Consider the following 12,956-nt stretch of genomic DNA (forward strand, 5'->3'; position numbering starts at 1 on the left):
ATCCTGTGAGTTTTCTCTACCCTGTGCCTACTTTCTCAGCCCAGCATCAAGCTGATCAGGCCCACACTGACCCCACACGCATGAGGTTGGGGGCAGAAGCCTCCTGGCCCAGCTTCTCCGGGGCCTGTGCCACCAGAGCGCTCACCGTGGACTTGGTCTGATGCACCCATGGCCACGTCCAGTCCAGGGACAGCTCTGGCGCCCCACAGAGTGAATGGAGAGAGAAGCCACAGGAAACATTCTGGGGAGCCCTGGCCTGGCCCTCCTTCTTCTCTGGAAAAGAATTCCCAGAATGGAGTCAGGGGAGGCAGAGAGAGACCCCCCCAGGGGTCTTGTGTACACTGGGACCCTGGAGAGGGGCTCACCACTCCACCCTCTTCCCGCATTCAACCCCCGGCAAGTCCCTCTTCCCACCATGTCCACCCGGGGGCCAGGGTGCTGACACAGGAAGCTGGCAGGGCTCCCGGGTGGGCCTCTCCAGTAGAAAGAAGGACACAGAGGCAGGGTAGAAACGACTGTGTATTCCCTGGTTACAAAGCGGGGCTGTGGCGGTCATCAGCGTGTCCGGCGGGTCAGCAGACCAGCAGGGCCTCATCGTCACTGGCCTCCAAGGTTGGGGAGCAGGGTGGCGGGGGGCTCCTGCAGACACCCAGTGGTTCTGATGGGTGGGGGCCGAGGGTGCTACCGGCAGTGAGGGCCGGGGGGTGAGGGTCCTGGCCCGAGCAGGACTCCTGAGGCACGTCCACAGGGGCTGGGCTGTCCACCAGAGGGTCCCTGCCAGCCTTTCTGTCCTTGTCAGCCGGCCTGGACTCCAAGGGGTTCCGCAGGCCGGAGGGGGGCGGCACGGAAGGTTCCACCTCCGAGGCGTGGCTGGGGACGCCGGGGGACCCCTCCCCTGCTGCCCCCGGGCTGCTTGAGTCCGTTAGGGGTGCCGGGGCATCCCGGGCAGCCCCCGGTGCCGGCTGGAGGAGCCCGTCACCCAGCACCGTCTGGGAGGTGCGCGCGGCCGTCAGCAGCGGGATCTGCCCGCGCGGCGCCCGCGGCCGGTGAAACAGCCGGTTCCAGAGGCGGCCGAGGCGGCGGCGGGAGGGCCCGCGGCGGGAGGCGTGTCTGCGCATCTGTCGCCGCATGGCCGTGCGCAGGTTCTGTAGCACCGAGGCCTGGAGGGTGGGGCGGCGGCTGAGGGGGCAGAGGTCAGCACGACCCCCCCCCCCGCCGAGTGGCTCCGTGTCCCGCCCCCCCCCCGCCCCCGCCGGCCGTTCACCCTGCCGAGGCCTCAAGGCCTCATCTCCCCCCTCCCTCAACCCCAGGCCCAGCCGGGCTGCACGCTGTCGCACCCGGCCGCTGGGCCTCCCTGTACCCGCGTTCTCGGAGGTCTGGCTGGGCGGGTCGCGCGGGGGCGCCGGCCTCACGCTCTCCGGCTCACCTGGGATGCACTGTAGACCGGAAAGTCCTCGACGGGCGGAATGAGGCCCTGTGCGATGAGCTGCCCGTAGGACGGGGGTGCCTCCCGCCGCACAAACTCAGCCTCCAGGCGTGTCATCTGGGTCTCAAAGGCCCTGAGGGCAACGGCAGAAGGGCAGCATGGCAGGCCGGCCAGGCGGGGGTGGGGGTGGCACTTCCCGCTTCCCACGCGGGCCCCCCCACCCCCGGGCAGGATGTGCGCCCGCCTCCCTCCATCCGGGCCCAGACCGGAGAAGGCCAGGGTGGGTGGCCCACAGCTGCAGGAAGCCTGAGCCCAGGCCCTCTCTCCAGGAACAGGGAGGAAGCGAGACTCCGGCCCCGGCGCCCACCTGTACTCCTGCGTGCGCAGGGAGTAGAGCTTGAAGGCACAGCCCAGGGCGATGACGAGCAGCAGCCCGCAGACCAGGCTGCCGATGAGCGCGGCGGTGATGACCTTGCGGGGCACGGCTGCCAGACAGCCGTGCTCATCGCTGCCGTCCTGGCAGTCCTCTTGACCGTCACAGCGCCACGTCTCGAAGATGCACAGGTTGGTGCCGCAGTGGAAGGTGCCCGGCTGGCAGGAGAAGCAGTTCTTCTCGTCCGCACCGTCGGGGCAGCTCTTCTGGTTGTTGCAGCGGTCGGCGGGCGTGTAGCACAGGCCGCTGCCCCCCTCGCAGGGGTACTGGTCCGCAGGGCAGGCGGGGCAGCCCTGCTCGTCCCGGCCGCTGGCGCAGTGCCACCAGCCGTCGCAGCGCTGCGGCTCCGAGAAGCAACCTTGCTCGCCTGGGTCCTCCGCGTCGCCCTCGTGGCTGCTCCCGCACGGCTGCTCCCACGGGAGGCAGTAGCCCTTCACCTGGTAGGTGGCATTGAAGCCGTGGCCGGCGCTGCGGGCGCGGGCGTGGTAGGCCACGGTGAGGCGGCCCTGGGCGGCCTCCAGGCTCACAGGCCGGTGGTTGCTGCGGTAGGAGAGCGTCTGCAGCAGGCGGTCCCCGCGCTCACCCAGGCCCTCGTACACCTGCACGTAGTCGTCGTAGCCCAGCCGCAGCTCCAGCTGCAGCAGCACGCGCCGCGGGTCCTGCGTGTCCACCAGCCATGTGCAGTGAAGGTCCGAGGGCCCACGGGCAGCGCCGAACAGGTCTGGGGAGGCGAAGGAGCCGTAGAAACTGCCCAGCCGCCGGCCGCAGGCCAGGTCGGGGCAGCCGGCCTCGTCGGAGCCGTCGCCACAGTCCTGAATGCCGTCGCAGCGCCGCTCGGCGGGCAGGCAGCGTGTGGAGCGCTTCCCGCTACAGGGGAAGGTGCCCCCGGGACACAGGCTGCCTGGCGGCTCCGAGGCGGGTGCCGAGCAGTTGCCCTCATCAGAGCCATCACCACACTCGTCCAGGGTGTTGCACTGCCAAGGGCCCGGCAGGCACTTGCCGTTGTCACAGCGGAACTCATCAGCCTGGCAGGATGCCTGGCCCAGCTTCCCTGCAGGGCGAGGTGTGTAGTGGAGACAGTCAGGGGCGCAGAACCACCCTCCTCCTTGGGGACTGGGGCCAGCAGCCTGCGGAAGGTCCCCCCACCCCGCCATCCCAGCAAGGCCTCTACAGGGTCCAGGGAAAGGCAGGACCCAAGGAGAAAGGCCCTGGACTCTCTCTCTCCCTGGCCACCTGAGGGGCCTCGAATGCCAGGGAGTCTCAGTTCCTGACCTGAGCCAGGGTCTATAAAGTGCGGTCAGTGATCTCAAGGGGTTCCAAGGCACCCCGAGGCAGCAAGTTGACCAGTTCCTGTCCCAACACTGGGACCCAACTGTTGGGCTACTGGGGGAGACCCTGAGGGTAGGGGGCAGATGGAGAGTACCACCCCCACCCCCGGGGAGCCCATAGGTGCGCCCTGCCATTGGTGTTACCTCGGATGTAGGAGAGACGGAAGCCCTGGGCCTGGCCAGAGCTGGAAGCGTCGGAGTGGAAGAAGATCCAGACGTGGTCCCGGGCAGAGATGAAGGCGGGCGGGATGGCAGAGCCACAGAACCGGAAGGCGTCCTGGCGAGGCGGGGCCGGAGGGCCCAGCATGAGCCAGTCCAGGGAGCACTGGTGGGACTCCTCCACGTCAAAGTTGCGGAAGCTGCAGGGGGTAGGGAGGACTGCAGACGTGAGGGAGTGGCCAGAGACCAGCAGGTCATGCCTAAGCTCACAGCAAGGACAGCCAGCCCAGCATGCCTTCTCTCCTCCACTCCCAGCCGCTCAGCAGGCCCCCAGGGGTCCAAGAGTGGCTCCATGAAGAATCAGGACAATGTGGACAACGAGGAACATGTCAGCCCCCATGCAGCTCTGTGAAGGCCTCCTCTCGTGCCTCTCCACCCTCCATCAGGACACACATGGTGCCCCAACCCAAGGCCACATGGAGGTGGAGACAGGAGTCCCCTGGTAGGCAAGTCCCTCCACATACACTCTCCCCTGAAGGACAAGGTCCAAAGGTCCAGAACCCCCTACACTGGCTTTGCTTTGACAGACCCGGCACAAATTCCTGGCCAGGGCACTGAGGGGGCCTGTGTGCACAGGGTGGGCCTAGGCTAGGGGACAGTTCATCCCCTGGGGAGCACTTGCCCAGGCTGTGGATGAGCAGGGCCGAGGAGGACTCCAGAAGTGGCCAAGAGGGCTGGCGTCCTTGAAGAGATTCCCAGTGGCCACAGGGAAACAGGCACAGACCCTGATGTGTTCCCATCACACCCCTGGCCTTGGAGACGTGGAGCGACGGGGTCTTCCAGGCTTTGCATTTACGGGAGTGACACCCCAGCCAAACTCCAGCCTCGGTTCCACCATCCGCTCGCCTCACCCCACTTCCCTCTGCACATCCCCGCAGCTTGAGCACCTGGCTCCTCCCTGTTTCCCTCTCCTGCTGAGATGGCCCCTAGGGCCTGGGGGAAAAACTGCTCTGGGCTCAGTGCCAGTCTGGCCTCAAGCCACCCCTGCAGGACAGACAGGACACCTCTGCCACCTCACAGACGACTGGGCCATGCCCTCCAGTCCCAGGGCTCCCCTCCCTGGCAGGCCTGAGGTGACACACAGCCTCACAAGCCCATGAGAGAGGCCCAGGTCTGGGTAGCCAGCCCCAGAGACCCACACCCACATATTCACATACACACACACATATTTGCACACCTACACATCTCACACACATGCCCTCCACGCCCACACACACGTGTGCTCACAAATGCACATACCCGTGTCCTTCATACCTGGTCAGGTTGGGCTCACACACACACACAAGCACATGTGTGTTCATACACACGTACACACACATCTGGCCACTGTCCTTGTCACAGGCACTCACATACACACCATCACACATGCAGAACGTGCAGGCCGGCATCGAGTCCCTCTGACACCCCCGTGCCCACGCACCTGATGGTGATCGTGTCCCCACGGTCACCCTGTATGTACCAGCTGCAGTTGGCGCCCGGCGGGTAGTTGAGGGGCCAGGCTGGGCTGTAGATGACGCCCCGGCGTTCAGTGCGCTGCTCCAGCTTCCCGCTGCAGGCGGCTGTCAGGAGAGGAGGCTGAGAGGCGCTGGCTTCACCTTTGGGTGGGAGGGGGCAGTGAGGGTGGGGGACATTGAGCCCCGCACCCCATGACCTGAGCACAGGCCTTCCCCAGGTAGGATCAAGGCCAGCTAAGGTGGTCAAGTCCAAGGGCATGGGCGCGCCATGAGACTTCAGGGAAGTGGTATGTATGGAGCGGGGAGAGGAGGACCCACATGGACTCAGGACAGTCCACCCTGTGCCCCAGAGCCCAGCTCTTCTCCCCTACCCTCCGCGGGGCTGGGAGCCAGCCCACCAACTCTCCTTGGCACCTCACAGGTAAGGCCTCTAGGCCTCGGGTCTCAGCTCAGTGGAGAATCCTGCAGCCCTAGGCCTCTTGGCCTAGCATAAGCAGACCCACTATGGTTCCCTGCCTGCCACCCCACCACCCCAGGGCTGGCCTAATACAGGCCTCACCCAACACATGCCTTTTGAGGACCTACTATGTGGCAAGCACAGTACTAGGCATGCTCATAAGACAGGTAAAAGTCTGGCTCTGTGGGGCTCACAGACCGGGGGAGGAGCAGACAGACAGTGCAGATTCCCTGGGCAAAGTGAAGTTTATAAAACGGGCCTGAAGGGAGGGGCCGATATCCTGAGGTGGCTGGAAACACAGGCCGGGTCTGATGGCATCTTGTGTGGCATCAGATTTTATCCTGAGTGTGAGTGGGAGGCCACCAGGGGGGGATGGCATAACCAGATGAGGAAACCAAAGTTCAGAGAGGATCAGTGAGTTGCCCATGGCCACACAGCGGGTAAGTGGCAGAGTCAGGGCCCACCCTGGTCCTCTAGTGGGCTGGGCATCTCATTGATAAAGTGTCAACCGTCCACTGTGTCAGTGAGCACAAAGCATCGCCCTGGCCAGCACGGGTGATGAGTGCCTCTATGCCCAGCCCTGCAGGCCTCATTGTACCCACTTCATTGGTTACACGTGCCCTCTGCACCCAGCCAAGCTCACCTAGCCTAAAGGTGGCAAACCCTGCCCCAGTGTGCCCTGGCCTTTGCAGGACCAAGCAAGGCCCCACACTTGGTTGCCCCTGCCCCTCATAGCCCCTCACCGTACTTCTTCATCTGATCTTCACAACAGCCTGTGGCACAGGCAGACCCATCATACAGATGGAGAAACTGAGGCCTGGGGAGACAAATCATAGTGCTTTTCCCAAGCCCAGTGACACTACCTACCTCTTCACTCTCCCTGACCCCTGACTGTTGCCCTGCAAGCAGGGTCTCTCTGCTGGCTCTCAAGAAGACTCTTTGGAACCCCAAAAAACTCAGCTGCAGAAAGAATTGTGAAAGCCCTCCAGCAGCCTCCCATGCTCCACCTGTGGAGGTCCGGGTGATCCAAGGCTTTGACCTACAGGGGATTAACCCCCAGCACTGGCCCACAGGAGCATCAAGGGCTGGAAGAGAAACACCCACACTGACCCTAAAGCAAGGCTGACCATGTCAGGTCGCCGTCAGAGCCTTGACAGCCCCAGGTTGGTGAGATACCAGCCAGGGCTGCCCACTTGGCACTCACCAGGGCCTGGGAGGTCAGCCTCCCTGAGCCTCAGTGTTCTCACAACCCAGGAGGGTAAGGACTAAACAGGTGATCAGGGGCCTGAGCAACGTGTTTCCTTGGCTGGGTGAGGCTTTGTGGGTTTCACAGAGATGCTGACCTGGGGACACCCTGGCAGGTGTGAGGTCAGGGCTCCTCCTCCTCCAGAATGCTGGGTGGGGGGTCCCTAGGCAGGGTTGGGAGCACATCCTCCCCCAACATTGAGTCTCTAAAGCAAATGTTACACCTGGAGTCAGATGCTCCATCAGCCAGTGTGGGAGTCACCCTGTCCCCTCAGCCTCCAGGACAGGCCTGAGGCAAAGCAATACCCACTGTGGCATAGAGGCTTTCCCCACAGGATGAAGCCTTAGTGGAGGCTGAGTTTCTTCCCCACACTGGCCAGAGAAAGCCAGGCCTGCAGGGACCCAAGTCTGGCCCTCTTTCATGACAAGGGGAAGCCTGTCTCTCCAGACCACCAGCCTAGTCAGGAGCAGATAACCAGACACTGCTTCTCAACAATCCCCTGACAACATGTTCCCCAAGACATGCCTCACCCCAAGTGCCCCTTGGATGCCCCAGACATTTCCCCATTGGGGGCAGCAATGTCCCTGAGTTGCTGTTAATTCTTCTGCAAGCGGGGTTGGGCAGAGAGACCACGGTCACTGCAGCCGTCGGCCTGGCCCGTGCAGAGTGACCGTGGAGGAGGAGGGAGGCCAGGGTCCCTGCAGGACCCCAGACTGGACACTGCCTGGCCATGGGCCTGGAGGGCATCACCAGCTCAGACGACCAGCCCCAGGCTTCTCTGTGACGGCAATCTCACTCCCATCCCACCGCCACCCCAGCACTCAGGCGCAGGCAGGAGAAACAGCTTTGTGAATCCAGTCCAGTCCTGGAGTCCACACTGCCGGTCGCACCCTAGGCCCCAGCTTGCCCATCAGTGAAATGGAGTCAGAGGGTGCTACTCATCTCAGGGTGGCTGGGAGCTGTGGGGGAGCAGCAGTCTGTGGCAGCCGTGCGTGTGGGGTGAGCCGGGGGGAACACCTGTGGGGGGTAAGGGCAGAGATGGCGTGTGTGATGAGGGGTGGGCAGTGAGGGCAGCTGGGAGATACTGATGCAGGATGGAGGCTCTTGGGGGTTTTTAGGGGCCGTCAGAGAAGTCTGTCTGAGCTTAATTGGAAATGACCTGTGTTCACTTGGACAGAAGTTTTACTCAGGTCAAGGTGGTCTGCTCAAGGGAGCAAGGGGTGACTGAGCACTTTCAGACCAGCATCCTTCTTTCCTGCTCCAGAGAAATGTCAAATACTCCCGAGAGGGCATGAGCAAGCCTGAAGACACACAGCTTGCCAATCCGGTTTCCAGGCGCTGCCAGCACTCTGGACAACCTGCCAGTGTGCTCGATGACTGGGAGCCAGGAGCCCCAGCAGAGCACCTGGGCGAAGCTGCCAGATGAGCGGAGAACACCCTGAAGACCCTGCCCAGGCTCACCCCCTGGGTCACAGTGGCCAAAGTCTGGGATGCAGGGGTTGAGTTATCCAACCCAGTTAGTGCCTGACAAGCTGGGGCAGGATGGGGGCTGAGAGGCAAAAGCCTGTGAGGTACCCCAGTGGCCCAGCTGGGCCCTGCGGAGGGACTGAGCCCAGTGAGGGTGGGGAAGCGGCAGGCGAGACAGTGATGACCCGGGCTCCTCACGGTAGGAATCACACAGAAACCCTGCAAGTGCAGAGGCACGGAGCTTTGGGTGGGAGGAGACACTGGCAGCCAGAAGCTGGTCTCCACTTCTCTCAGCAATGCTAGAGGGTGAGAGACAGGCTCTAGGACAGCCTCAGCTCAGCCCAGCCCCTGTGGCAACACAGGCTCTGTGTGCAGCTTCAGGACACGGCGGTGGGGGGTGGGGGATGGGGGCAGGCACAGACAGCTTGAACCCTGCTGGTAGTCAAACAGGAGGCTGAACCTGGATGGATTTCTCTCCTGGCTCTACAGATGGACTTTGTCCCCGGAGCATCTCTTTTCAAACCCGGGACAGACATGTTTGGAGCCACATGCCCGCCCACACACCAGCAGGGGGACTGGCCTGGTACTCACATGTGTAAGACCTGCCACCCCCTTGCCCCCTTCCCCCTGCGCCCACTCTCTACCATGGCCACAGACACCTGACCCAGGTGAGGCTAGTCTGTCTGGTCCTGGAAATTGGGGTGGGGAGACTGGGTGGTTAGCTGCGGGGGCCGTGACATCAGGCAGGACTGAGGCTGGCTCAGCGCTGAGCAAGGCCGGGCCCTGAGCCAGCGCGGTCAGCAGCGGAGGCCAGGCTGCAGGAGCAGGAAGGAGCTGGTTGAAGGGAGAATGGGAAGAGAGGCTGAGAGTATGCATCTAACATCTAAGAGACAAGCCTCTGAGAGCAGCTTCTGTGAATCCGGAGCCTCCCCATCGCAGGGACAGCGACCAGGAGACACCCACCCCGCCCCACCCCTCCGCCTCCCTGAGCTGCCTCAGTGGGCCCCTGCTGCCAGCCAGGCCCTGAGCAGAACTACTAATAAAAATCCCAGGTACCTCCTGCCCCACGACGCAGCTCAGGACACAGCAAACAAGCCCCCAGCCCCCAGACTCTAGCTCCCGAGGCCCTTCTCAGATGTCTCCCCTGGCACCAAGGGACCCAGGGCCTGGGCCTATGCATTCGCCAACCCCTGGCAGCCCCCTCAGCAAAGGGCAAATGCCCCTGATGGCCTCAGCCCTGAAGGCTCCCACTCCTGGCGGCCTTTGCTGTGCTCGGCACTAGGCCCAAGCATGAAGACAGCCAGCGGATGGACAGACCCGCTCTGACAGGCAGGAGGCAGCCACGGAGTTCAACTGTGTTTTCTTAGATCCCGTGTGTCTATTTGGCACCTGCTTATCACAGGGCCAAACTATCAGCCAAAGTGTTTACGTCTCTCCTGCAAACCGGTGTCCCTGAAACTGGTCTTTCCCTGGCAGACAGGCTGATGCGAGAATGAACCCCTACAGACTTCTTACCTAATTCACACACCAAGCCAATATTTCATCCCAGGGTCAGGTACCAGGCATGGAGAGACCACCCTCCTAGCCCAGAGCCCTTGGGGATTAGCCAAACTAGCCAGCCTTAAGATGTTTACTCTGCCCTGTCTTGCCCTTCTCACCGAAACTTTGATCAAGGCTCTGGCCAAAGCCTTCCCCTCACTTCTGTCTGCCTTGACTAGACCTGGTGTTCCCCAAGGGACCCTAAGTGGCATGGCATGTCCCTTCCTCGCAAGACACGTAAGTAACAAATTTCTCCATCAATGGCTTTGGCCTCTCTGTGTTGTCACTCAGTCATACCTTCATAAACTAAATCCCAGGTATAATTTTAAAGCAGGCAGGCATCTTATGGTGCTCTTTGGTTCTCTGGGATCCCCACTGCCTGCACGAAGCACAGTCTGCCAAGTGTGCAGGCCATGACAGTTTCCTAGTGGTATGAGGCTACCACGTGCAAAAGCTGTGCGGAACACCTTACCTCACTGGCCCATTTAACCAGGCTTCATGGTTAAAGGCACCCATTTTACAGAAGAGGAAACTGAGGCTCAGAGAGGTATAAGCTTGCCCAATACCAAAAAACTCCTTTATGATGCAAAGATGCCCAGGAATTGAGGTGGAAAAAGTCCAGGTGACCTCAGGGGTGGAGCCAGGATCCTGAAGGTTGGTACTCAGCGGTCACTAAACCAGGAGAGCAGGGAGGAGAGGAGGAAGGGGAGAAGCATGCTACTCACCTAAGGCAGGAACGGCGCTGCTGAACCGCCCAGTGAGAACAATGTTCACTGCGGAGACACAAAGCAGGTTCAGTGGCGTGAGGGAGGGGAGGAGAAGAGAGGGTGGCTCTTGGGGCTTAAACACTTGGGGTGCAAAACAACACAGCCCAAACTCCAGGCTGATGCTCCTCATCTCAAAGGGTAAAGCCTAGAGCACTGTTACAGTCCTGCTGGGATGGGCAGAACGAGAACCCCAGGGGATCTCAGGACTCATGCAAGCACCCATAGTGGGAGAGAGCAGGGTGCAAGCCTGGCTGCACCAGGCCACTCCCGCTATTCCCCACGCTTGGGAGTTCTAACTCATGTGGGAGGGGGTTTGCTTGTATCTTCTCAGGCTTGGGACCCACGGGCCTTGACCATCCTTCAGGGCAAGACCTGGCTCAACCCAGGCAGGGGCCCTGCTTGTGAAGGGGGCTCCTACCACACTGTAGGGCTTCCTCCCTCTGAGGGGCCTTGCCAGCCAGCCAGGGAGGGAGGGAAGCAGTTCTGATCACCTCCATTCTACAGGCACTCACAGCTACCAGGGTTCAAGGTCCTCCTCACTGCGCCATGCTGACCTTTCAAAGAGAGGCAAAGAATTTGCCTGCCACCTACCCCTTCAAGTACCCACCACCATGGGATCTGCCCTTTGCTTTCACCGAATGTTTTCCTGCAGCGGTTATGGGAGCAGAAGACGTAGGCACACTCAACTTCCTGAGGTTCACGGTGCCCCCTTCCCCAACATCAAGGATGCGAAGGGAAGCAGAGAACATCTCTACAGGGGTCAGCCCACATCTGGTGAAGAAGAGAGCCAGTTGCCCCCTCGCAGGACACCCAGGCTCTGCTGGGTGGGGAGGGCCTTGGGGGAGGCCAAAGGGTCTGTGTTTTGCCTTGTACCCCGGGGGAAGCCAGGCACTCAGGAGTAAGGGACCATACTGATAGATTGGGGAGTGAGTTCTCTGGGGGCCATGAAGCTTACTAAGATCTGCTCACGCAGCTAAGGCAGGGGCCTTCCCCTAGCTCCTAGATTCTTGGGGACAGAGGAGATTGCACCCTAAAATGAACAGTCTTCTTTTTTTACTTGGTCATTTCAGTGGCTTCAACAAACCTGCTGGGATTACAGAGCCTTCACTGACGACACCATAGGGTGTCCCCTAATGACCCCGGGCTTGGATAATGGCCTCCCTCCTTCATCATGGTAAATAAAGGAGCCATGTGGCTACAGGATTTAACCCCTTGCTCCCCCTCTCCCGCACACAAGGCCCTGGAAAGGTGGACAGAAAAGCTCTGGCAGGGCTGGATGGGTCCCTCGGCCCTCCCCAGACAGATCACCCTGGGCTGCTGAGGCCTGCCCTGCTGGGTCCGTGAAGACACAAAGGGAAGACAGGAGTCATTCTAGCAAGTGCCTCCTGCCGCGCATCCTGATCCCGGCTCCGGCTGGCTCCCGCCCCCAATCCACTCCAGGCAGGAAATAAATCCTTGTTCAGGGGACCACCGGCCCCAGCCCCGCTGGCTTCGCCTTTGTCCGCAGCTCCGGAGGCCCGGATCCCCCATCGCCGCCAGGCTAAGCGCGGGGAAGTCAGGCAGAAAGCCACTGCCCGCCAATCCCAGGCGCCCGCACAGCGGGCCGCCCCGCACGCCGCTCACCCGGGCTTCCGGACGCTATTCTGAACCCTGCTAGAGCCAGGGCTCGGCGGCCGGAGTCGCCCTCCCAGGCCTAAGACCCCAGCAGGCCGGGGCGCCGGGGAGCCGCAGTCTCTTCGGCCTCTGGCGGGAGCTCTCGCCGTGCCCGCTCCGGGAACCCCAGCCGCAACCAGGAGAGAGCGGCGCCCCGAGTCCGACCAGGGCGCGGCGCGGAACTACGAGGCAGGGGACCGATCCCGCCGCGGCCGCGCGGCCCACTCACCCAGGCAGACGACGGCGAGCTGCGCCCGGGCGCCCGGCGCCCCCTCCGGCCCCGCGGCCGCCCGCTTCTCCATGCCGGGGCCGGCCGGCCGCCCGCGGGCGCCGACTCCCGCCCCGCGCCTGCGGCTCCCGCGGCTGCTGCGGCCCGGATGCGGGCGGCGGCTCCGGCGGCGTCTTTGTGAGGCGGCGGTGCAGGCCCGCAGCGCGCGCGGGGCCACATCGGCCGCGGCGTCACGGGCCCCGCGGGGGCTCAGCGGCGGCCGCCAGGGAGGACCCCCGCCCGCCGCTGCCCCCGCGCCCCGGGCCCCGCGGCGCGGCCGGCCCGTGCCCGGGGGCCCCCGGCGCGCCCATGCCCCGCGGCGCGCAGCCCGCCCGGCCCTGGCGCCCCCCGGCCGCCCCGCGCTGCGCCCAGCCCGCCCGGCCTGTGCCGCCGGTGGACGTCCGCGGGTCTGTGGGTCCCGCCGCCCGGCCCCTGGCCCGCCCGAGCCCGGAGACCGCGCCGCGCCAGCCACGTGACGCGCCCGCCGAGCCGCAGTGGCGCTGGCAGGGCGGGCGCGGGCGGCCGGGGCGGGCGGGGGGCGCGCGCCCCGCCTCGGGTGCTGGACAGCTCCGCGCAGGCGGCCCCCGGCCAGTGCGCGCCCTCCCGGCCCGAGCCGGGCGCTCCCAGCAGCCTCCTCCCCGCCCAAGAAGCGGTCCCTCCTGGAGCCGGCTGAGACGGAGGGGAGGGGAGGGGTGATGG

At 63.5% G+C, this 12,956-nt stretch overlaps 1 protein-coding gene across 3 annotated transcripts; it reads right to left on the reverse strand.

Annotated features, from left to right (window-relative positions):
* Window positions 1-510: 510 nt before the first annotated feature.
* On the reverse strand, window positions 511-12,445 carry LRP3 (LDL receptor related protein 3). 3 transcript variants are annotated; one of them, XM_088830195.1, is made up of 7 exons: window positions 12,219-12,445; window positions 10,295-10,342; window positions 4,827-4,965; window positions 3,332-3,546; window positions 1,794-2,910; window positions 1,427-1,559; window positions 511-1,160 (listed from the first exon to the last, which is right to left on the reverse strand). In XM_088830195.1, the coding sequence occupies exons 1-7, from the start codon at window positions 12,289-12,291 to the stop codon at window positions 573-575; spliced, it is 2,313 nt and encodes a 770-aa protein (XP_088686321.1). In that variant the 5' UTR covers window positions 12,292-12,445; the 3' UTR covers window positions 511-572. The 3 variants fall into 3 exon arrangements, with proteins under 3 accessions (XP_088686321.1, XP_055268293.2, XP_055268294.2); XM_055412318.2 differs by having other exon boundaries at window positions 4,827-5,001; XM_055412319.2 differs by lacking the exons at window positions 10,295-10,342; window positions 12,219-12,445 and adding an exon at window positions 6,061-8,102 and having other exon boundaries at window positions 4,827-5,001.
* Between the last annotated feature and the right edge of the window lie 511 nt (window positions 12,446-12,956).

This window comes from Moschus berezovskii, chromosome 22 (assembly GCF_049115385.1).
Source record: "Moschus berezovskii isolate FMDL1 chromosome 22, NW_MosBer_1.0, whole genome shotgun sequence".
NCBI classification, from domain to species: Eukaryota; Metazoa; Chordata; class Mammalia; order Artiodactyla; family Moschidae; genus Moschus; species Moschus berezovskii.